The sequence below is a fragment of the Zophobas morio genome, unplaced genomic scaffold (assembly GCF_036711695.1).
Source record: "Zophobas morio isolate AGI-343-1 ecotype UQ-CSIRO unplaced genomic scaffold, CSIRO_AGI_Zmor_V1 ptg000016l, whole genome shotgun sequence".
Taxonomy (NCBI): Eukaryota; Metazoa; Arthropoda; class Insecta; order Coleoptera; family Tenebrionidae; genus Zophobas; species Zophobas morio.
In genome coordinates, this window is record NW_026972121.1 from 377,131 (window position 1) to 400,513 (window position 23,383).

A 23,383-nucleotide genomic window follows, 5' to 3' on the forward strand; every position below is an offset into this window, starting at 1 on the left:
TATATCATGCCTTTTTGGTATAAATGAGAACTTATTTGGAAGTTTTGTTGATTTCAAATCGGAGGGGGGATTGAGCTATCCTAGTGACGATGTGATTGCCATTTCCGTACATAGTGAAAAAACTTACAGAACACATGAGCGAGTACATATCAAACTTAGTAAACGCAAAATTGTAATTGACATCATTAAAAATTTAAACTGTGAGAAATTGCTTCATAGAAATCACTTCCATACATCTTTTTTGTTGAAAGAAATAATTAATATTTATTTGAATTTGCGTATAAAATACAGTTGTAAAAGTAAGTCTTATTTAGTAGATTCTGATAGGCAAAGATATACTAAGTTGATTCATTTTAAAGGGCAATAAAGTTACAAAATGTGGTTTATTTAAAAGAAAATAATGTAAACAACATGTTAAGTTTTATTATATGGAGAAAAACTAAAACATATTTGATTGCGTTCACGTTTTACTTTGTTTCTTCTTCATGGCACTGTAGATTATTAAAAATTGCCGTTTTAATTTCTCGAGTATTGTAATAGGTATTTTAGACAAATATCTTCATCTTAAATACTCGCCCCTTTCATGTGAAATTCTATGTGTACGTCAGGATTATTTCTGTGCAAGATAATATGCTTTTTTGTGCTTCATTCAGCCTCTTATTTTTAACCTAACGTGTGTAGGATTTTGAAACAAAATCAATATTTTAACATACACTGTAATTGATAGCCCAGTTTTACTTAGTAATGTTAATTTTCAGGTACATTCGCCACTTTTAAATATGTTTGGTTGTTATCATAGTGTACAAAGCAAAGTCGATATTTTTTATTCTTATACTATTTTTCAGAAAAGTATCAAACCTTTAGCTGAAACGAACTCATCTTTGTAGTAATCCTGTATTCTTCTTATTTAAATTGTATGTATTTCCTTTAAGTGAATTTATCTTTATTTTGTAATATTGTATTCTTTTAATACCCTATAAAACATTTATGTCATTTATGTTATTATTATCTAATACATATTTGTAAATTAATATTAATTATTATACAAATTATAAAGTACAGTTCTCTTACTGCCTTTTAATAAAATTATTTTAAGACCTATCGCTAACCCAAAAATGACTGGCATTGAGGCAACATTTCTATGATTACTGGTACTAAGACCAAGTAATGATATGCATTGATTGGATTAATAAAAAAAAATCGAGCTTCTAGAATTACAACATATACAAATTCGTCTGTTATTCTTTAATCTCACCCTATCCCCAAAACCTTAGCGTAACTACCAGTCATTTATAATTTTATATAATGAGCCATTCCCTCTGTATTTGTAAAGTAGATTGTTTTTAGTAATATTTTCAATTATTAACGTTTTAACAATTTTAGTCTACTGTAAATGAGGAACTTTCTAGTTGTTTAGAACACTCATCAGTGAATTAATTATTCTCAGCAGTTTTGTGAAACTTAACTCAAACCATGTATACATCTGCACAGATTAAAAACTTATTGTACACAAATCGCTGTTTGGAACAAAATTTGAAGCGAATAAAGCTTCGTTGTAATAAATTAAAACAATTATTGGAAATCGAAAAAGAAAAAAACTAACAAAAATTACAGTGCAAATGTTTGCAACCAATAAAAAATGATGCCGCAAATATGAATCCAAGGGCAGTTTTAATATTAGATCAAATAAAAAATTACGACAGAAAAAAACCAGTTTGGTCAGAAATGACAATTCGGCAATGCATTGATAATTATCAACAAACTATATTATTCCAGCAGGTTATTATTTCCATAGACAATTAAAAAGCAAAGATTTATAATATAAATTAACGTTAGAAATTTTAAAATTACTTGCTGAATGTGGATTTAAAGTGACACGAATCGTAGGAGACAATCGCAAAAATCATGTGGCTTTATTTAAACATTTTGGAAATAGTTCCCTTCAAAACTGCATTGCTCATCCTTTTAGTCCTGGATTAAAACTTTTCTTTAATTCTGATTTTTGCCATGCAATAAAAAATGGAAGGAATCAATTTCTGGACCATGATATGACATCATCTGATGGAATCATTTCAGCAAATTACCTTAAGGAATTGGCAGAAATGCAACAAAATTATAGTCAAACCAGTCCGCCATTTAACACGGAAACATCTTTTTCCTGGAAATTTAGAAAAAATGAGAGTAAAATTAGCTGTTCAAATCTTTTCAAAACCAGTAAGTGCATCTTTAGCGTATCTGGCTCATTACGGTGGTGCCGAATTCTCTCATTTTGAAGAATGTATGGGAACCGTTAAATTTTTAGAAAACATGTTCAATTTTTTCTAAATTCATGATGTCAGTAACCAGTGACGGCTCGTCAGGGACGGCAGGGTCGGCCAGGCCGTACCAAATAATTCGAGAAATAAGAAAACATTTTTTTTTGAAAATCCAAATTTTTTATTAGCATTTTTCAAAAACTGATATGGTAAAATGTACAATAATTTATAAAAATTAAAAAATTAATAAACACAAATAAATAAAAATAATTACTATTAATTTCCAACAATGAAGACACAGTTTAATCTTTTAAATTCATCCCGTAAAGAAATTATTTTACTGTCACCGGCCGGCCGATGCGTTGAAAATTTACCAACAGTAATCTACGAGCTACGGCTTTCGCTTTCCGATCGGTATAGGGCTGCGTTAAGTTACAATTCTGGCGTAGATTGAAACACACAACATCGGCCGATAGCGCTCTGGCCGATTTTGCCGCAGACGCAGACGACACCATGGATGTGGCGCGCTCGTGTCTATCGCTGTTTTATTTTATTCATTTCCATATTTACAGTTTTTCATTATCGTTAATACCTTAATGTAAATACAGGTTTGTGAATTATAAATTATTAAAAACTCATTGAAGAATTATGCATGTCAAGCATAAAGTTTCATAATTTAAGAAAGTCGTTAATAGTGTAATTTAGTTGGGTAAAATTGGATGATTCAAACAATACTGCAATGTTTTTATCAATCAGTTGATCACATATATCTTAATACGGTACATTCCTAACTGTAGAGTGTTGAAATTATATTGGTCTCCTGTAATAAAAAATATTTTACATAATTAATACCGCGTCAATTCCCATGTAGTTTCCACCCGCTGTCGGCCGGCCGGTAGGGATGCGTAAAAAATACCGGTTTTCCACTAAACCGATTTTTTGCTGCGAAAGAACCTACTATAACCGGTTTTTTAAAATTCAGTTATAACCTGATGAACCGGATGCCGTATGTCAGAACCTACTTGTAGGTTTTTTTATTTTTTATAGCAAAATAATGCAGGCAAAAAGCGTACGTGGTACGTTGGTGGTTATTGTACCTACCCAGTGTTGGTAAGCTTGGAAGTTATACGTTTGGGGGGCAAGTAAGATAGCAATAATTAAAAAAAGAGAACTAACAACGACCAGTGGTGATTGGCTGATTGGATTGGAAAAAGGGTGCTCGTGACAATTTTCTCGTGCTGTGGACATTATTATCACAGACTAGTGTGGTCTGTGATTATTATTTTCCCGCGCGTTGCAACGCTTTTGTACTTCCTAACCTAATTCCAAGTGCGTACATGGATAGTAGTCTGATTAATAAAAGTAAGAGAATAAGAGAAAGTCTACAAACAATCAAAAGTATTCATTTTCCAGCAAATCAAAAATATTCCTGTAAACTAGTGTTTGCATTATAGGACGACATGCCAAAACATAGAAAAAGCCAAGTATGGGAGTTTTTCACCCGATGTAATAATCAAAACTGTAAGTGTAATTTATGCGGAAGAATTTACAAAACTGGTGGTGGGACCACAAACCTAAATAATCACCTTATTCGAAAACACCCAAAAGTCAATGCTATTAATTTCAAAAAACATGTCGCAGATGAAGCCAGAGTGAACAAGAAACCAAGGATCGACTTTGATTTGACAAACTCAACGCCTTCAACGTCTCATAGCAATGCAGAAGGAGGAGATGCAGCGAAGGAGATTGAAAATGAAGCCCTAGACTCTCAGCATGAGGTGAAGAATTAATTCTTAGATTTCATCATATGGGAAAATTTCTATAGTTATTTGAATATATTTTCTATCATAGGACAGTGATGACAGTTTTGAAGAGAATTTAATAGAAGTTCATAGTATCGGGAGTGCCAGTACCATTACTGCAAGCAGTACAAGCAACATAAACTATAATGGTAGTAACAGCTCGCATCTCTCTCAACCTAGTATTCACCAGATTTTTAATGCACAAAGATGTTATGAATGTAAATATCATACCTTCATAAAAAAATTAATCCTATGCATGGAAATTGTGAAGCTCTATTTGATATACACTTAATGTTTCAGCTGGAGGGTCAAAAGAAGCAATGTTAACCCAAGCTTTAATCTTCATGATATGCAAAGACAATTATCCATTGCAATGTACTGAAAAAGAAGGTCTCAAAAGGCTTTTAAAAGTAGCAGTGCCGTTATATCATGTTCCAAGTAGGAGTACAGTAAGTCCATTGGCTCTAACAATTTAAATCGGCAAAAATCTATTATTTTTAGATTACAAAATATGTTGAACAGAAGTACAACAGCCTGCAAATATTTGTTAGCAAAAAATTGCAACAAGCTCACCATCTTGCCTTAACAACAGACATTGCAACAGTGATCAATGCGACAAGAAGTTTTATAGTTTTAACTGCCCATTTTATCAGTAAGATGAATTATTTTGTTTCTTTTTTCATTTAAAGATTTTAATTGATAGATGAAGAAAATAATGAAATGGTTACTATTGCACTTGGTGTGAGTAATCTGACACAGCACCATACAGCAGACAATATAAGCAATGATTTGCACACTATGTTGAATAACTGGAAAATTTTAAAAGAAAACATTGTTTCAATTACGACTGATAACGGTGCAAATATTGTTGCTGCTGTAAAGAAAATTATGTCACAGACTTCTAATCATTTCCATGTCAGTTGTTTTGCGCACAATATAAACTTAGTGGTAACAAAGGCATTAGGAAGTTGTCCAGATGTTGTCACCATAATTGAAAAAGTAAAGACAATTGTTGCTTATTTTAAGCACAGTAATGTTGCACAAGATCAGTTAAGATATGAACAGAAAAATGAAGGAAAAAAGGATGGAACATATCTGTATTTAATACAAGAGGTTCCCACTAGATGGAACTCCACGTTTTATTGCTTACAAAGGTTTAAATACCTATCGGGTCATGTTGGTAAAATTTTACTGTCGTCTGAACACCAAAAAGCTCCACCAATGTTGACTGCTAATGAGCTGGCAATTATTGATGAGTGTTTGAAGTTACTTGGGCCATTTGAGGATGCAACTAAAAATATATCAGGCGAAAAATATGTCTCAGGAAGCTTGGTGATACCCATGACCAACTGTATTAAAACCTCCTTACATAGAATCAACGTCAGTAATCCCTTTGCTAAAAACTTAAAAAAAGAACTTGAGGCACAAATAGAAAAAAAACTTGATCCTTTAGAAACAAATATTCTTTTGTCAATAGCCACAATTGTAGATCCCAGATTTAAGCGTCTTCATTTTTCATCAGCAAGAAATGTTGCCAATGCCATTACAATAATAAAAAACGAAGTTAAAAAAGAACATCAGAATCAAGGATCGCTCACTCCACCAGTACATCCAAATATTATAGATGATGTAGATGGATGCATTTGGAATATCCATGATGAGATAGCCTCAAGGCACTTACCTGATTCAGATGGTTGTGATGGATTACCCGCAGAGTTAAAATTATATTTGAATCAACCGATTCAACCAAGAACTCGACATCCAATACAGTATTGGAAAGAAAATAAGAATGCATTTCCAGGAACGTACAAAGTTGCCATGAAATACCTCACTGTCTTGGGAGCTTCAGTTCCAGCAGAACGCCTGGTATCTACACTTAATAATGTTTGTTCTGATAAAAGAAGTCGTTTGACACCACAGCACATCAATGAGTTAGTATTTCTTAATTCTTTGGATAGTATTTACTGGAACATCTAATTTGGAATTCATTTTTTGTTTATATAATCCAGACTAATGTTTTTTTGTTAAACATGAAATACATTTTTGAGTTGCAACGATTTATATATCAATATTATTACCTATTCACCTTTTTTTTACTTTCACATTGAATTGGGAACAATCGGTTAACCTGCAAACCGGTTATTGCAGGTTCGGTTAAACTGTTGGCAATTAACCTGTTCAAAAATAAATCGGTTAACTGAAAACCGGTTTATTTTGTAGAACCGAACATCCCTACCGGCCGGCCGGCCGCGGCCGGCTCGGTTGTAGCTATCCAACGTACTTGGACGATTAGTAAACCGAAGATGAACGAACGATGAATATTTTTGAGCAGTGGTTGGTTGCACGTTGCACGAAATGGGCCTGATTAAATTGGTAAATAATTAATTATATAGTAATTTGTATAAAATCCCACGATGGACACGTTTCGCAATATAGTTGACACGAATGGCGACTTGGTTAATTACTTATTAATACATAAATTTAAAGAGTTAACTTATGACGACAAAGTTTTTGTGAAGCAACTGACTGTTCCTCGACCATTAATGAGCAATTTGATTCAAACAAAGCCTGGTCATAATCGTGCATTTTCTAAAACACTTTATGCTAAATATCCTTGGTTAACTGGCAGCGAAACACGTAACAAATTATTTTGCTGGTATTGTTTATTATTTTCGGAATCCAAGAACCCTTATAATTCTAGTGGTTATGATAATTTAAAAGAAGTTCATCGTGCACTGGCCAAACATGAAATTTCTAAGGAGCATATTCATTCGACTCTAAAATTTAAATTGTTCGGAAAACACAATATCGCAAATTCGTTGGATAGTGCCAGACGCGAATATATAAATAAATACAATGAAACTGTTCGAGAAAATAGAATTATGGTGAAACATTTAATAAATATGATTATCTTTTTATCAACACAAGAAATGGCATTTAGAGGTAATGACGAAACAAGTAGTTCGGATAATCAAGGTAACTTTAAGGAGTTAGCAAAGTTTGCTGCAACATTAGATGAAAATTTCAACAAATTCATTGATTCTTCTTCTGTTTTCACCGGGTTATCGAAAACAATTCAAAACGATCTAATTGATTCAATATCCAAAACTGTAACCCAAGTAATTCATAAAGAAATTAATGATGCTACGTGTTTTTCGTGGGAAATAGATGAGACTACAGATATCAGTTGTTTTTCACAAATGTCTGTCATTTTTCGATTTGTTCGCAATGGTAAATTATTAGAACGATTTCTCGGTTTTTTTAATGTTAGTGAAGGACGAACTGCACACGATATTTTCAGTGTGTTAATAAATAATTTTTCTCATTTTAATATTGAGAAAAAATTAATTGGCCAAACATATGACGGGGCTGCGGTGATGGCGGGAGAGTTGAATGGATTACAAAGTAAAGTTAAATCAATTGCAGCCCAAGCACTTTTTACGCACTGTTATGCACACAAAATTAATTTAGTGCTACAAAATTCGTGTAAAAATATTAAAGAATGTAGAATTTTTTTCTCAAACGTATCAGGATTTACAGCTTTTTTTACAAAGTCAACCAAACGCACTAATCTCCTAGACAAAATTTGCAAAAAGAGGTTACCTGCTAACTCAGAAACTCGTTGGAACTTTAAATCTCGCGCTGTAAAAACTTTATTCGATAACCGAACCACTTTGATTAATGTTTTTGATTTTATAATTGAGAATGTAGACGACTGGGATGATATTTCGATCAGGGAGTCTAATGGTTTAAAAAAAATATTAACTGACTTTGAATTTGTGTTTTTGCTTCATACTTTCAATTTAATTTTTTCTTATACCGATACAGTTTTTTCTATAGTTCAAAATAAATTATCCGACATAACTTACTGTAACGAAAGAATTCTTTCACTTCTATCCACTTTAAAAAGAATTCGAAATGAAGATCATTATTTTTCAAAGATATATTCTGATGTTGAAAAGATTGCTGATATACCTCCTCCATCTGCGAAACGGCGTAAAACTGATTTAACGAATGACAATAACATTTCATTAACTAAAAAACGTCTCTTTTTTTGAAATTTTGGATTTACTTATCAATCAAATAGAAATTCGATTTAGAGATATTTCATCGCTTGCTTTTTTAGAATTAATTAACCACACCAAATTTACTGAATATAATACTAAATTTCCTGAACAGCAATTTAATTCTTTAATTAATAATTACAAAGAAATTTTCAACAACGACAAATTAAAAAGAGAACTGTAAATTTTATACTCCGATAAATCAATTTTTGGAAATTCGTTAACAGTAAAAGACATGACAGAATTTATTTTTAAAAATGATATTATTAATGATGTTTCAGAATTATATAAACTTTTTTGTTTAATTTTGTCTCTCCCGCCAACATCGGCATCGGTAGAGAGAAGTTTTTCGGCATTAAAACGAATTAAGTCATATACTAGAAATACCATGTCGCAACCGCGTTTAAACAATTTATCGATTTTGGCAATTGAGCGAAGCTTAGTAAAAGAATTAATGAAAAACGAAACTTTTTATAATGAAATTATAGATGACTTTGCTGCAACAAAAGTGCGTAGAATCGATTTAATTTATAAAAATGAATAATTTTAAATGTGTCCCCACATCAGGTACCACAATTATTTAATCACGTGTAATTGTTTTGTTGTTGAAAACTTTATGATGAGTTTTTATTTAATTTTTTATTAATTTCAGTCATTTTAGATCATAGGTTGTTATTCACAGAAAATAGGTTATGTTTAATTATGTTGAATTAATTTTTATTTTTAGTTTTGTTTTTACTTTTGAGAATTTATATTAGTTTTGCTTCTATTCTCCTTTTATTTTTTAGAAATCTATTTTTTTTTGTCCTTTCTACAAAATGTTTTTTGCAGAAACCTATTTCTTTTTTTATACATTTATCTTTCTTTATTATTTTACCATTTCCTTTTGTTTTCTTAATCCTCGTGTCACCCCATATCCTATATCCTTTCCGTTCCTTTCCCGGCAAGAAAGCTCTAAACCTTCTCGTGGTTCTTGCTGAACGATTTCATTTTTTGTTTTTTTTTTATTGCTTGGACATATTTTCCTCTATTTGATATCTAAAAGTGAATATTTGTAACTGATAACACTGTGTTCTATTGGGATAGAAACAAAAAATAAATCGACTAATTAGAGTTATCCTCATGTTTGGCCGACCCACGTTTTTTTGGCACGAGCCGTCACTGTCAGTAACGGAACTCAGCATGTGCGACGAGATATTAACACTGCACCATATACAGACATCTCCGATGAACGACTTTCGTTTCCACGTTATATTGAAGGCATTCAAACTACGTCACAGTCGATGGGAATGAACGGTTTAACAAAAGAGACTGCCGAAGCCCTAATTTTTACTGCCAAAAGTACAGAACTTTGTGTCATTAATGAACTTGATTTTTACTATGAATTAATACGAAGTTTTAGTTCCGATGTTGTAGGATCAGTATAATAAGTCTATGGCTTTCACATAACCTAAATTCCAAAATGTGTTTGGGCCAGTATCAAATAGAAAAAACATATAACTAACATTCTTTCGCAAGAAATACTCACCGCACCTGAGGACAACCGATGAAACAGGGCACATTTGCAGAAATTTTCGTACATTTAAATTACACTTGGAATGTTTGCACACAACTACAATGATCAAAAGCACTAGTGTTTCGAATAATAATACGAATAGTTTCAGGCAATAGTTCCGAGATTTAATATTTCGCACAAACAAACAAAATAATCACATTTAACACACTTCACGTGTCCGATAGATGCACACTCTGTCCAGCACCGCCATTGTTTGAGTACAACATAACCGAGTTCGGGTTCGGAATGTTGCAGCTTGCAGCCGTAGTGTCGCGGTGTTGCCAGATCAACACAAATTTGTCTTGATAAGTATTATAAGTTGCATAACCACAATTGCAAAAAACCCATCTCAACCTTATTCAACCAAAATTCAAAACCCATTTAGAATCTGTTACATTATAATTACAAAAAAAATACATACAAATAATTTACTTTTTACTAACGATAAATTCCATAACAAAAATTATGTACAGCACAATAATTAATAAATAATGCAATAACAAAAAGACGTTTTTCGGGTTTCGATGGTGACAGATTTGAAAATGGTTTCGATGTTTTGCCCAATTTTTAAGTGGCATCTTCAGAAAAAAAAAACGAAAAAGTTCTGGAGAGAAGGATGTGAAATACAGTAACACTGCTAGTACTACTACTATAACACTGTTAGTACTACTACTATTTTCGAAAAGTAAGCAGTTCTTCATTATTTAATTGTTATTGACCACTCAAGTAAGGTTAGAATCAATCACTGCTCGCCAGTTCATAATTAAAAAATTCTATAGTCTTTGCCATTTCTATTATTAAACACCACTTCCACAGTCTAAAGAGGTCAACAAACTACAGGTTAAATTTTAGTGTGTAAAAAATTCTAACTCTAATAAAAAGTGAAACGAGGTAATCAAAAGGAAATTTTTTGCAAGGGTGGTGGAATGTTATTTTTTATGGTTCGTTTTTCAGCCGCAAAGCAGTTAACAACTACAGTGCATCAATTGGGAAAAACTCACAAAATGTATTACCCATTACTGGAGTATAAACTGCAAAATGTTCAAGTGGCATCATTAAATCGCCAAAAATCACATCTTCATTGAAGACTTTAAAATGGCACACAATTAAATTAAAACAGGATGTACCACTTCGCAAGAATGTGCAAAGTTCACACAAACTTCGCAGAAGTGGTGGTGTAAGAATTTTCGTATTAATGAGTATCCACAAACATACCGTAAACAGTTGTGTTCTTTCAAGGTGAGTTTCCGGTAACTCACATCACTTAATGATTGTTGAAGAGGCCAGAATACAGGGAAGATGTGTTGTGGAAGTTTGTTTAAAAGAACACCTTGGCAAATTTTTCATCTATCTATCTATCTATCTATATAAATAAAAATGAATCGCCGAAATGTATGTACGCGCATAACTTCAGAACGACTGCACCGAATTGGATGATTCTTTTTTTTACGTGTTCCTTATTGTCAGGACAAGGTTTATATGTAAGAAAATTTATAAAAAATAAGACGGCTAAAAGATAAAAAAAAATTAAAAATTTTGCATGGGAATCGCCAATTCGAATTAATTTGAATAGTTGGCGTTCCTGACGGACCTGTCGTCTGACTGACGTGTCATACAAAACTATTTCTTCCCTGCGATTGTGAAAAGTATATTGCATTTCAAATCGTTCTTTGTTTTTTCGTTAAAAAGACGTCGTTTATTTTAAGAAAAGTCTTGGTTAAAGTGAATTTAGTTACACATTGCGAAAGTTTCTTATTAATTTTGAACTGCCATTCTGTTTACCTATGTTCACTTTGTTGGTTTCGACAAAACCTCAAACTTTACCGTTATTCGAGGATTTAATTTGAAGTTTTCAATATTTTAAAATTCTCAAGACAAAATTTACAAATTTGATTGACTGTGAAAATAATTCTGTGTCGTTTTATGAAGTTCATTACAATGCCGAGAAGACGACAAGCTGACATAAGTCCACGAAGTCAATCAAATGTGCGACGAACTACCTAAGGTACAAATTGCGATGATTTGTCTCATGGGTAATTCGGATACGGAAGTTGATCAGCGTTGTGCCCATAATCAACATCATAGTCAAACATTAAAGCGAGACATTGGACGGAATGAATAAAACTGAGTAGATGCTCATATTCGAAGTACGAAGTACCTACTTCATTATTACTCTTATATACCTGAGCATCTACCCGATGTACTGTGTATCTACTTGCAAACATTGTATCTCCCCGGACACAAATTGAACATTTACGCGTTTTGTGAGCATTTAATCTAAAAATGAGCATCGGCGTGGCAAATGACTATTTGTCCTTATAAATGATAAATTAAATGTAATATATTTTTTTTTTCCTTAAGAATATAGAGTTAACAAAGTTAGTTGAGTTACAAAAGTCTCTTTTGCTCCACGTTGGCCACCAACGAGCGATTTTCATGATTTTTGTGAAACTTTGCTGGTTTTGAATTTGAATTTTCTGTCCTCGATAGTTGATGCTCAGCAAGAACCGCGGGAAGGTCTGGAGCAGATCTCGCTAGGAAAGGAGAGGGCTAGGAATTGTTAATGAGGGATAGAACGTTATACAGTACAATACAACGGAATACAATACATGTACCTATAAACTAGCTACAATACAGAATACACTACAGATACAATACAAATGCAAAGTTAGTACCCAACACACCACCGGAAGAAATTGCACCAAAAATTGAGAATGTTGCAAAATGAAAACCCAAGCAAGCACACCGATAGAACTCGGGACGAAATCTATTGGTCGCAGCGCTCACACGCCCAAGGGAGAACGCAGCCGCATAAATCCAAGGTCGTCTTACCTCATTCTCAAAGAACGATGCAACCCAGCGTCTAAGGGCCAAAAGAACCCCCCCGGCCAAAGCGTCTGACGACATGGAGAATTCAGACCCGGAACCAAAGAATCCACTGTTGCAAAATTAATACCCAAGCAAGCACACCGATGGAACTCGAAACGAAATCTATAGGTTGCAGCGCTCACACGCCTAAGAGAGAACGCAGCCGCATAGATACAGGGCCGACTGACCTCATCCGTTTAGGATGATGAACCTCATCCGTTTAGGATGATGACCCAGCGTCTAAGGGGCAACAGAACCCCCCCCCAGGCCAGAGCGTCTGACGACATGGAGAATTCAGTCTCGGAACCAAAGAATGCACTGTTGCAAAATTAAAAACCAAGCAAATGCACCGTGAAAACAAAGCATTTGCACCACTGGAGCTAAATTGGCAAGACCCAAGTTAAGTTAGTAACACATACAATATACAGTACAAAATGCTTCAATTACAAAAGTTACAATATACAAATTTCTCCACGTTTGCCAACAAAGAGCGATGACTCTGCTCGCTCGTTGCTGTTGCCCAGCAAGAACCAAACAATACGAGGAGGTCTGGAGTGCGTCTTGCCATTAAAAGAGAGGACTAGGGTTTGATAGCATGGGTGAAGGACACCGTATTTTGTAAATCTGGACACCGTAGTTTAAAAATGACGCATAGGGTATTTTGTGAATTATGAACGCTGTACTTTGTATATTCTAAAGCCGTACTTTATCAGTCCTGAATGCATGTTATTAACAACATATTTCAAAAAAAATCGGGCATTTTTGGAAAAATATCCACTTTCCTTCGTGTTCACAGCACTTAATACAAAGCATTTTCGCTAATATTTATTAACAATAAATTAGAAATTCGCGAACACGTGCTACTTTTAACCCAAAACGAAGCTCCAATGTTGCTGCTACCAGACCGGTATCAAAACTGAACAGAAAGGATCGAAAATGTGACTTTTATCAGGTAGCTCACGTGACAGTGACATCATCGTATGTCACGATGAGATTGCAAAAATTATTTTTCATATTTTAGATCAGAAATTGTACATTTTCGGGGTTAATTTAACAGCGTTTAAACAAACTAATTTGTTTTTACTAACCTCGTGTTCTTAGGAAAACGGATTTCGGTTTAATTATCATATAATGATAGTTATCATATTTGAACATTATGAATTGTATTAATTATGTTTAAATTATATTTAATTATATCGCGAAAATGTATAGCTTTGACCCACCAACTTCAATCGTTTCGAAAATTTATCCAAAATGTAAACATTGTCGACCAAACGAATCACGGAATCCGATAAATTAAAACTGAAGTCCTACTTACCCTGTTTTCTGTCCTTTTCGGAAAAATATCCATTTTCGTTCGTGTTCACAGCACTAACACAACATATTTTCCGTAATATGTATTAATAATAAACTAGAAATTCGCTAAAACACTCCACTTTTACACCAAAATGAAGCGACGATCTTGCCGCCATCAAACAGAAATTAATGCTGAACACAAAGGACCGCGAAACGTGACCTTTGTATTTCGAGTATGAGCATCTCCTGAGTTTTATTTATATCAACCATTGTCAAAAAATTGATCGAACGTTGTTTCGACAGAACTTCCTTCGCACCAAAAGTATAATGAAACATATTCAGCATTTTCGAATTGAGTCTTTTCTTCACACAATTTTGTGATGACCTAATCAACATTTACGATGAACACGTATACCACCTTGGATTGGTGCAGTGTAATACTAAAAATAACTGTATTGTATTCCCAAAATTATCTGCGAAAATCGAGTGAGCCATTCCATCAATTTTTTGGGGGGAATAAATAAATATTCTTAACAATTTACCATTCTTACAATAACTTTAAAACGTCTGCATGATCTCAAAGTATTCATTTCTGCAACTCTTGAGTTATTCACTAAAATAAATTGACTGATCCAAATATTTTTTTGAGTCACTGTAAAAGCAAATCTAAAAAATATAATAAATAATAATACTTTATTATACGCCAATTAAGCAATACAGTAATAACAAACAGCACAAATAATCTAACACTTTAAAATTAAATTTTGGCATTCCCTTTTGAATGCGGTAGAAGAAACTCCAAAATAATTCAGGCTGTTATGTTTATTGGCAATTGCCAAAATGCTGTTCAAAGAAGAATGCAGTGCATAATTAAATTTATGAAAAGGTGTATAAAATGAACGTGTACCGCGAACATTACGAATAGGAACATAAATACCAACTTGACACAACAACTCAGGAGCATCAATTATCCCATTTAACAGTTTAAATAAAAAGCACAATTTATGATACGTTCTACGTGTTTCTAGTGATGGAATTCAAAGATAAGATGCTACAAGATCGATATTGTCTAAAATAAGTCCGTTAGAATACAATTTAAATTTAACAAATCTTAAAAAGCTACGTTGTACAGCATCAATACGATTTATGTAAGTGATATAAAAAGGCGACCAACTGATACAGTTAAACTCTAAAATAGAGCGTACTAAGGAGTTAAAAAGAATCACGATGGATCTGATGTTTTTAAAATTCGCTGTCCACCTTTTTATACAACCAAGAATTTTACAACTTCTGGCAACTGCATAATCATAATGATCAACAAAAGAAAGTTTTTTGTCTAAATAAATGCCTAGATCTTTTACATTGTCAACAACTTTTAGCGGGTCTTTGTTTAGTAAGTACAAAGGGATGGACGGTTGACTTTTGCGACTGAAGCACATTGTTTGACATTTTTTAATATTGAGAAGCATTTCATTGGATTTACACCAACTCTCCAGACGCAAGAGATCGTCTCTTAAAACACTCACATCCTGTGCTGTTTCAATTCTCTTATACAACTTCAGATCATCTGCATATAATAGAGATCTAGAGTTAACATTTGAGCAAATATCGTTTATAAAGATATTAAATAATAAAGGGCCAATTATTGACCCCTGCGGAACGTCAGATGTTAACTCGTACGTAAATGACCTAATTTTCATTACTTCAACAAAGTGTAATCGGCCACTAATGTAAGAATTGAACCATGAAAGCAATGGATCTCTTACACCATAAAGATAGAGTTTATACATGAGTAATCTATGATTAACAGTATCAAAAGCCTTGCTGAAATCGGTGTAAATGCAATGAACCTCCGCACCGACTTCAAAAGCATCAAGTATCTCGTCAACAAAAGTCAAAAGATTGGTTAACGTTGACCTGCCAGAACAAAAACCATGCTGATATAAGCTAATTACATTCTTAAACGACTCAAATACAGATTTGTGCACAATATTTTCAAAAAGTTTTGATGGAACAGACAATATACTGACAGGGCGATAATTTTCAATATGATGTTTATCTCCAGATTTAAAGACTGGTACAACACGCGCCGACTTCCATAAATCAGGAAATTTACCAGAGCGAACCGAGATCGAAAAAATATTGGCAAGTGGTACCGTCAGAGAATGTCTACAAAAGTGTTTGGGATTAGAATTAATTTCGGATTCCGTTTTGTTGATGTACATATTATAACATTCAGAAATAATTCTCTTGCATTCTGCTCTAAAAGAAACAAAGTCAGCATAATCTCTAATATCGCCAGTTATTTTAAATCGACGATGCGCACTGTTTTTCTTTTTTACAAGATTACGAGCCTTACCACTAAACCACACCGGAAACTTTTTGCTCCTTGATTTCCGCATAGGTACAAAATTATCACAGATGAAAGTTAGATAACAATAAAATACATTCACAGTGTCACTAATATTATTGTCATCGTTAATAAAATACCAATCACAGTTATACAGATAATTATTAATTATATCATAATTGCAGTTTTTAAAATCGTAGTACCTAAATATCACAGAAATTATCACTAGAATTTTCGCAGCCCTTTATTACCAGCTTAAATGGAGGATGATATTTATCTATTTTTACAAGTTCTTGAGTACTACTTATAACAATATTATCACAGTTAGAATAACAGAGATCTAAAATATTACCACTGCAATTAGCACCGTCATTGAATTGATGAAGATCATAAGAAGCAAAATTATCACATATAAGAATTTCTTTTTCTGACCTTACATTGATTGGAATAAGACCTATAATTTCGTCGTCACAAATCCATTTTACCCCCGCAAGATTAAAATCACCAAGAATGAAAATTAGACTATATAAACTGTTGTAACAAACCGACTTTACCTTGTTAACATAAGTTTCATACAATTCTGCCAAAATATCAGGCGGTAGGTATACAGCACAGAAAATTAATATTTTATGATTGATTTGCAAGGCTACCCACAAATCTTCTAGCTCAGAAAACAAATTCATTTTACTTGATTGAAAATTCTTCTTTACAGCTATTAAGTACCCCGCCTCCAATGCTCTTCGTGCTGTTGCTTTCAGAGCGGTCCGTCCTGTACACAATATATCTGTTATCTATAAATTCATTATCTTTGATATTTGGATGCAACCATGTCTCTACAAATATAAATACATCAAAATTTTCACATAAACAAGATATAAAACACTCAGCCAATTTTGTTCGTAAACCGCGCACATTTTGGTAATATACGGCGATTTCACTTATGTTGTTGTTAACTCTACTCTTGCGTTGCGAAAATTTTGTTCTGTAGAAGATGAATTATGTTTTGTTCCGGATGGAAAAAATCTACGAACTACTATGCCTTCTGGCCACATTTGCGGATTAAGGATATCAGCAGCTTTAGAGTGAGGAAGACTGAGTTTAAAGGAGTTAAAATTCCCACCTTTGGATGGAAGTTTTTCGCAGGAAAAGTTCTGAAGATTCAACTCAGCTTTTAAGCATTCTCCCACCTGATTTTCAGTCATAGTAGGGTTAATGCGTCCGATGTAATAATGATGCATTTTTTCGACAGCCCGGAGAGAAGAAGATTTCGCAGATTTAGTCCCATTAATGATATTCTTATTTTTAGTTTGAAAATTGCGCTTTTGATGATAACGTGGGTATATGAAATCATTATTGTCGTTATCATTAACAATGTCATCAGTCGACAGAGAAAGTGATTTTTCGTTCAATTTTTTGCTTAAATCAGCTGGTTTATCATCTCTTTTATTGGTAGCCATACTCTTATTTGGCGGTTTTGTACCAGAATTTGGATCGAAAAGATTTGAAAAATTGTTCGCAAAATTAGCAGAATTTTGTTCTCGTGAAACACGCTCCTTACCATGAGTGGGATCTGGCACCTTTGTTCCACTAATTTTGGGGTTGGTCAGCAGTTTTATAAGGTCCACATTAGCAGCCTTCACAGCTTCCAATTCTCCTCGGATTCTGCCTACTTCGGTTAAGATGACATTGACTTCATGATGCACGATTTCTTTGATTATTTCTCCAAACTCACTGCTTTTTAAAAAAGTTATAACGGCTTCTTTAGCGATGTTATCTGTACTGTTGCTTGTTCCTGGCATTTTACAACAAATAACTTGATCAGAATTTAAAACTATTAAGTTGAGACGATCTACACACTTAGGATGAAATACCCTTTCACAAACTATACACTTAGGTCCACTAACTGCTTTGTTTTTACAATATAAGCATAATAGAGCCTTTGACGACATGTTCACTCGCTCGCACTCTGTGAGAATAAATGCAATGATAAATTACGAACATATACTGATGATATTTTGCACATTTTAGGTAAGATATATTCGGCAAAATCTTGAGATGACGTCATCAAGTTTTTCGGCTTGGTCATTGATTAAATACATATAGATAGACCCATGCTATTGTTTGGAGCGAACAGGCCAACGGCCGGCGAACAAGAGATGGCGCACCAACAGTCGGCCGTCAAACGCCGGCGAAAAGCTTGGACCACAGCATAGATAACAATCAGTAGAGACAGCTCGTGTCGGCGCCTTTGTTCTTTCTGACCCGAATTTTAAGCCGTCATGGGTGGTCGTTGCCTAAACTATTCCTAGATGTCGCCACCCAATTTAAAAAGTATCACTTCATTTACAATTTCAAAAATTGATTCGTGTACGCAATTTATTGCAAACTGTCTAGTTTGCTCAAATCGTATAATCGTGAATCGCAATAAGAAAAAAGGAAAGTCCATATTTAATTTATAAACACGATGATTTGTTACAGTTTTTATTTTATTCATAACCACCGTTGTTGTTCGTTTGCGACGACTTTTTAAACAAAAAATGTGTTATGTTTACTATCTTTTCCAAGAATTCCAAACACGAGGGAGAGAATAAGACGCACAACAGGGATCCGGTATGAAAATTCATCGGACAAAGATTTTACCTTTTATTGTGAAAATTACATTTTTATACTATTTGTACAATTCTACCGGAAAAGCAGTCTTAAACAAGCAAAACTGGCAAAAAGATTGTAACAAAACTGCCAAATTTCAAATATTTTAGACGTCAGTTGGGCGCCCTCATTCGGTCATAATGCGAACGACCACCAACGAAAACGGGTCACGAAAAACGGCGAGCCGTCTCTACTGATTGATATCTATGCTGTGCTTGGACACCAATCACGCGCATAGGCAACCCAAATCACAGCAACAATATATTTAATAAATCTACTACTCGATAGAGGGCGACGAAAAAAATGTATGCAAATCTCATAGTAAGCATTTATATAATTTACAACGTTGCCAGATGAGCCTAACACAACTTTGCCGTTATTTCTAGTCAAGTAGATTTTATTTCGTTTAAAAGTTTCTGATAAATAAATGGGATTATTATAATGAATAAAAATAAATAATACAAACAAATTATTATAATACTTGTTATTTTAAATATTTGTTAGTGCTATATTATTATAAATACGGTCCGGTAACTCAAATTTTACAGTACGAGTGAGATGTTTCAGGACGAGGCGACCGTAGGGAGCCGAGTCTTTAATTTCGAAACGAGTACTGCGAAAAGAGTTACCGGACGTATGTCCTTATGGATTTTATTTCATACTGTCAACATATTTTTTTATTCGATAAAATTATTACTATTTTGAAAAAAAGTTCAAATCGAGTCACTTTTTGTGACATCGTTAGCAACCGCTGTTTGGCAAATGTTTTAATTTGTTTATTCGTGCAAGTCAGCATCATATGTTTAAACATATAGTATAACACGTTACAGGACTTATTGTTTTGTATAATCCGACTCGATGGACCAATGTTTTGTGCAATCCGTCTCGAAGGACCAATGTTTGTGCAACTCGGCTCGTCCTAAAAGTGTTTTTTGTAATCTGGTTGATACGACAATGTAATAACGAATTGTACTTTGATATTGCTCGAAGGACCTTTGTTTTGTTGCGTGCGAAATAATAGACAGCGTTCGGTTTCGATGTTTAATACAGGACGGTTACAGAAGTACTAAATTTACATTTGTATTTACAATAACAGGTAAAGCAAAAGAGACCCAAAAGGGTCAGTGGCCGCTTCCGGAAATGGAACACTTGTCCTTTTTGGCTCAATTTTATCGGACTTGTCCGTTTTTTTTATTTTACCGGACTCCTTCGAATCCAGTAAAACGTGAAATTTGACACAGTATGAAGTAAAATAAATGTAAATAGCACACTGGAAATTTTTTCTACGCTTTTATGTGCTCGCTTTTGTTACTAATAATACAAAGGAAAATGCTTTTAAATGCGTTTTCTCAAAACTTACTATATTTTTTTAGAAAATTTATTAGACTAGAGACGGACAGATACAGGGTGACTTTGAAATAGAGGTGGAAAAAAAACCACGGCTTCATGAAAATGTGTAGAAGAAGTTTTCGTTTTGTTTTATTAATTTTAATGCAGAGGTAAAAACTCCAAAATCCTGACCCCACTCGGCGCCATTGATATGCACAAAATTACCTTACCAACAACCTACAGGTAAAAATTATTATGCATAGCAACCTGATTGTTAAAACTTGTTGCTGCAATTATTGCTAATAGTTCATAGAAATAAAACTTCGTAAACAGTTATTTTAGTTGAACTCGAATTATTAATAAAGGAAAAAATAAAATAAAAATAAAACAACATTAAAGAAACTGTTCAAAATGTAAACCGTTATTATCGAGACATGCTCTAGCTCGTCGAATCAGCGATTCTTGAACCCTTGATAAAACGGCGGGGTTTTGTCGAATAGTTTGAGCAGCATTTTCTATTCTATCCACTAATTCTTCGACACTGTCGACCGGTGTGGCGTAAACTAGTTGTTTCAATTGGCCCCACAAATAGAAATCGCAAGGATTTAAATCTGGTGACCGGGCAGGCCACAAAACAGGACCACTGCGACCAATCCAACGTTGGTTGTAATTATGGTCAACCCAATCCCGCACTTCACGAGCATTATGGGGGGGTGCCCCATCATGTAAAAACCACACATTTTGTCTTACGTCTAGGGGAATATCGTCTAAAAGGTCGACCACAACATTTTCCAAAAAATGTAAGTACCTAACTCCATTTAAACGAGGTGGTAAAACGTGAGGTCCAATTAGACGACCACCTACAAGTCCTGCCCATACGTTGACGTGAAACTTTCGTTGAAATCGGTGTTCCCAAATGGCGTGCGGATTTTCATCAGCCCAAACATGGGTATTATGCATGTTAAACACCCCATCTCTTGTAAATCCTGTTTCGTCAGTTGTTAACAAATTATTTACAAAATTTGGTTGTTCTTCAGCTTTGTGTAATAACCACCGACAGAACACTTGCCGACGCGCAGGATTACAAGGTTGTAGCGCTTGCACCTTCTGAACGTGGTACGGGTGTAAGCCCTGTTCTTTTAATGTTCGCCACGCTATGAACTGAGAAATACCATGACGTACCGCAAGTCTCCTAGTGCTAATACCCGGTTCAGCTTCAACCGTGTGAAGAATTTGGGGTTCCACGTCTAGGATCCGCCTGGTCCTAACACGTCTCCGATCTTGGGTTTGTGGCTTAAAAGTTCCATGATCCCTCAGATGCTGAACGTTTTTTATAAATGTCCCGGCAGCAGGAGCAAGCCGCTGGGGAAAACGTTCCATGTAAATCCGCCTGGCTTCTTCAGCATTTCCTCGTGCTTCACCATAAATGAGAACCATATCGGTTCGTTCAATATTTGTGTACATTGCCATTTTAAAATGAAAATTAATTCATTTATGTCAAACTGACGGTTTGAAATTAAAGGTGGAAAAAACGTAGGTAACTTGATAAACTTCCTTAGCTTACGTTCGGAAAGCATAAATCGTTAGGTTACTATGGAAGTTAAAAAAATTATTATAATCATTGGCGTCCCATGAAAATTGAACTCAATTTGTTTTATTTTTTCTTGAAATTGAGGCAGCTATGCTATGTTAATGAAAAACATAGAAGTAGACACAATACATTTAAATGAGAGTGTTCACATAGCCATTATGTTATGCTTTATGTACTTTTTACACAGAACTAGCATAGACATTACACAGCTCGAAATAATCCGACATAGCATGAAAGTAGAATGGAATCCTACTTCTGTGTAATGTTTGGTTGTTGGCTCATGCGCGTCTAGAGAAAATTCAAAATTCTAACCTAAGCCTTCTCAATTTTCTTCTTTTATAAGTTGTATTTCTATATTGCACTGCATATTGCACATAATAATAATAAAGTTTAAGTAATTCGATCAGGTTCTCTTCGTGAATTTTTTTATTTAAGATTGTCAGCTACACCAACAAGTTTCAAAATGAACGACCACTTTTACTCACCACTGCTTTTACTAATAACTATTTATAAACACACATCTACTATGCTATGCTACCAATTGCTACTATTCTATGGCATGGCTGTTGTGAACACCATCTGTGACTGTATGTCATGTTCATGCTATGTGAATGTATTTTTTACATAGCATAGACATAACGTTTTAATATGAGCATAGCATAGCACAGCCTATGTGGCGAGGCCTTTAACTCTTTTCGCAGTACTCGTTTCGAAATTAAAGACTCGGCTCCCTACGGTCGCCTCGTCCTGAAACATCTCACTCGTACTGTAAAATTTGAGTTACCGGACCGTATTTATAATAATATAGCACTAACAAATATTTAAAATAACAAGTATTATAATAATTTGTTTGTATTATTTATTTTTATTCATTATAATAATCCCATTTATTTATCAAAAACTTTTAAACGAAATAAAATCTACTTGACTAGAAATAACGGCAAAGTTGTGTTAGGCTCATCTGGCAACGTTGTAAATTATATAAATGCTTACTATGAGATTTGCATACATTTTTTTCGTCGCCCTCTATCGAGTAGTAGATTTATTAAATATATTGTTGCTGTGATTTGGGTTGCCTATGCGCGTGATTGGTGTCCAAGCTTTTCGCCGGCGTTTGACGGCCGACTGTTGGTGCGCCATCTCTTGTTCGCCGGCCGTTGGCCTGTTCGCTCCAAACAATAGCATGGGTCTATCTATATGTATTTAATCAATGGCTTGGTAGACAGATATATTTTGATTAAAAACCTACCATGTCAAACACTAACTTCAAAACGTCTGCAATATTTCAAAATTCAGTTTTGCAATTCTTGATTCAATCAATAAAATAAATTGACTCAGTGATTAATTTTTTTGAGACACCCCCTATAAGCAAAACTAAAAAATATGAATGGAATGATAAATCACAAGTATAGTCTCATCCTATTTTGGACATTTTAGATAGGATTCATTTGGCAAAATTTTGGACTGACGTCATCAATTTTTTGGAGGGGATAAGTAAATATATTTTGAATAAGAATGTATTATGCTTATCATATGTTTAAAACATCTGCAAGATTTCGAAGCATTCGGTTTTGTAGATTCAAAATTAAATTGTAGGTGAAACGAAGTTCACGGGGTCAGCTAG

General features: G+C 34.0%; 1 protein-coding gene across 1 annotated transcript; it reads left to right on the top strand.

The window, feature by feature from the left end:
• Positions 1-3,510: 3,510 nt before the first annotated feature.
• LOC135129537 (zinc finger BED domain-containing protein 4-like) lies at positions 3,511-6,111 on the top strand. The gene is made up of 6 exons (XM_064056704.1): positions 3,511-3,617; positions 3,669-4,033; positions 4,107-4,275; positions 4,358-4,506; positions 4,559-4,709; positions 4,761-6,111. The coding sequence occupies exons 2-6, from the start codon at positions 3,716-3,718 to the stop codon at positions 6,032-6,034; spliced, it is 2,061 nt and encodes a 686-aa protein (XP_063912774.1). The 5' UTR covers positions 3,511-3,617; positions 3,669-3,715; the 3' UTR covers positions 6,035-6,111.
• Positions 6,112-23,383: the final 17,272 nt, after the last annotated feature.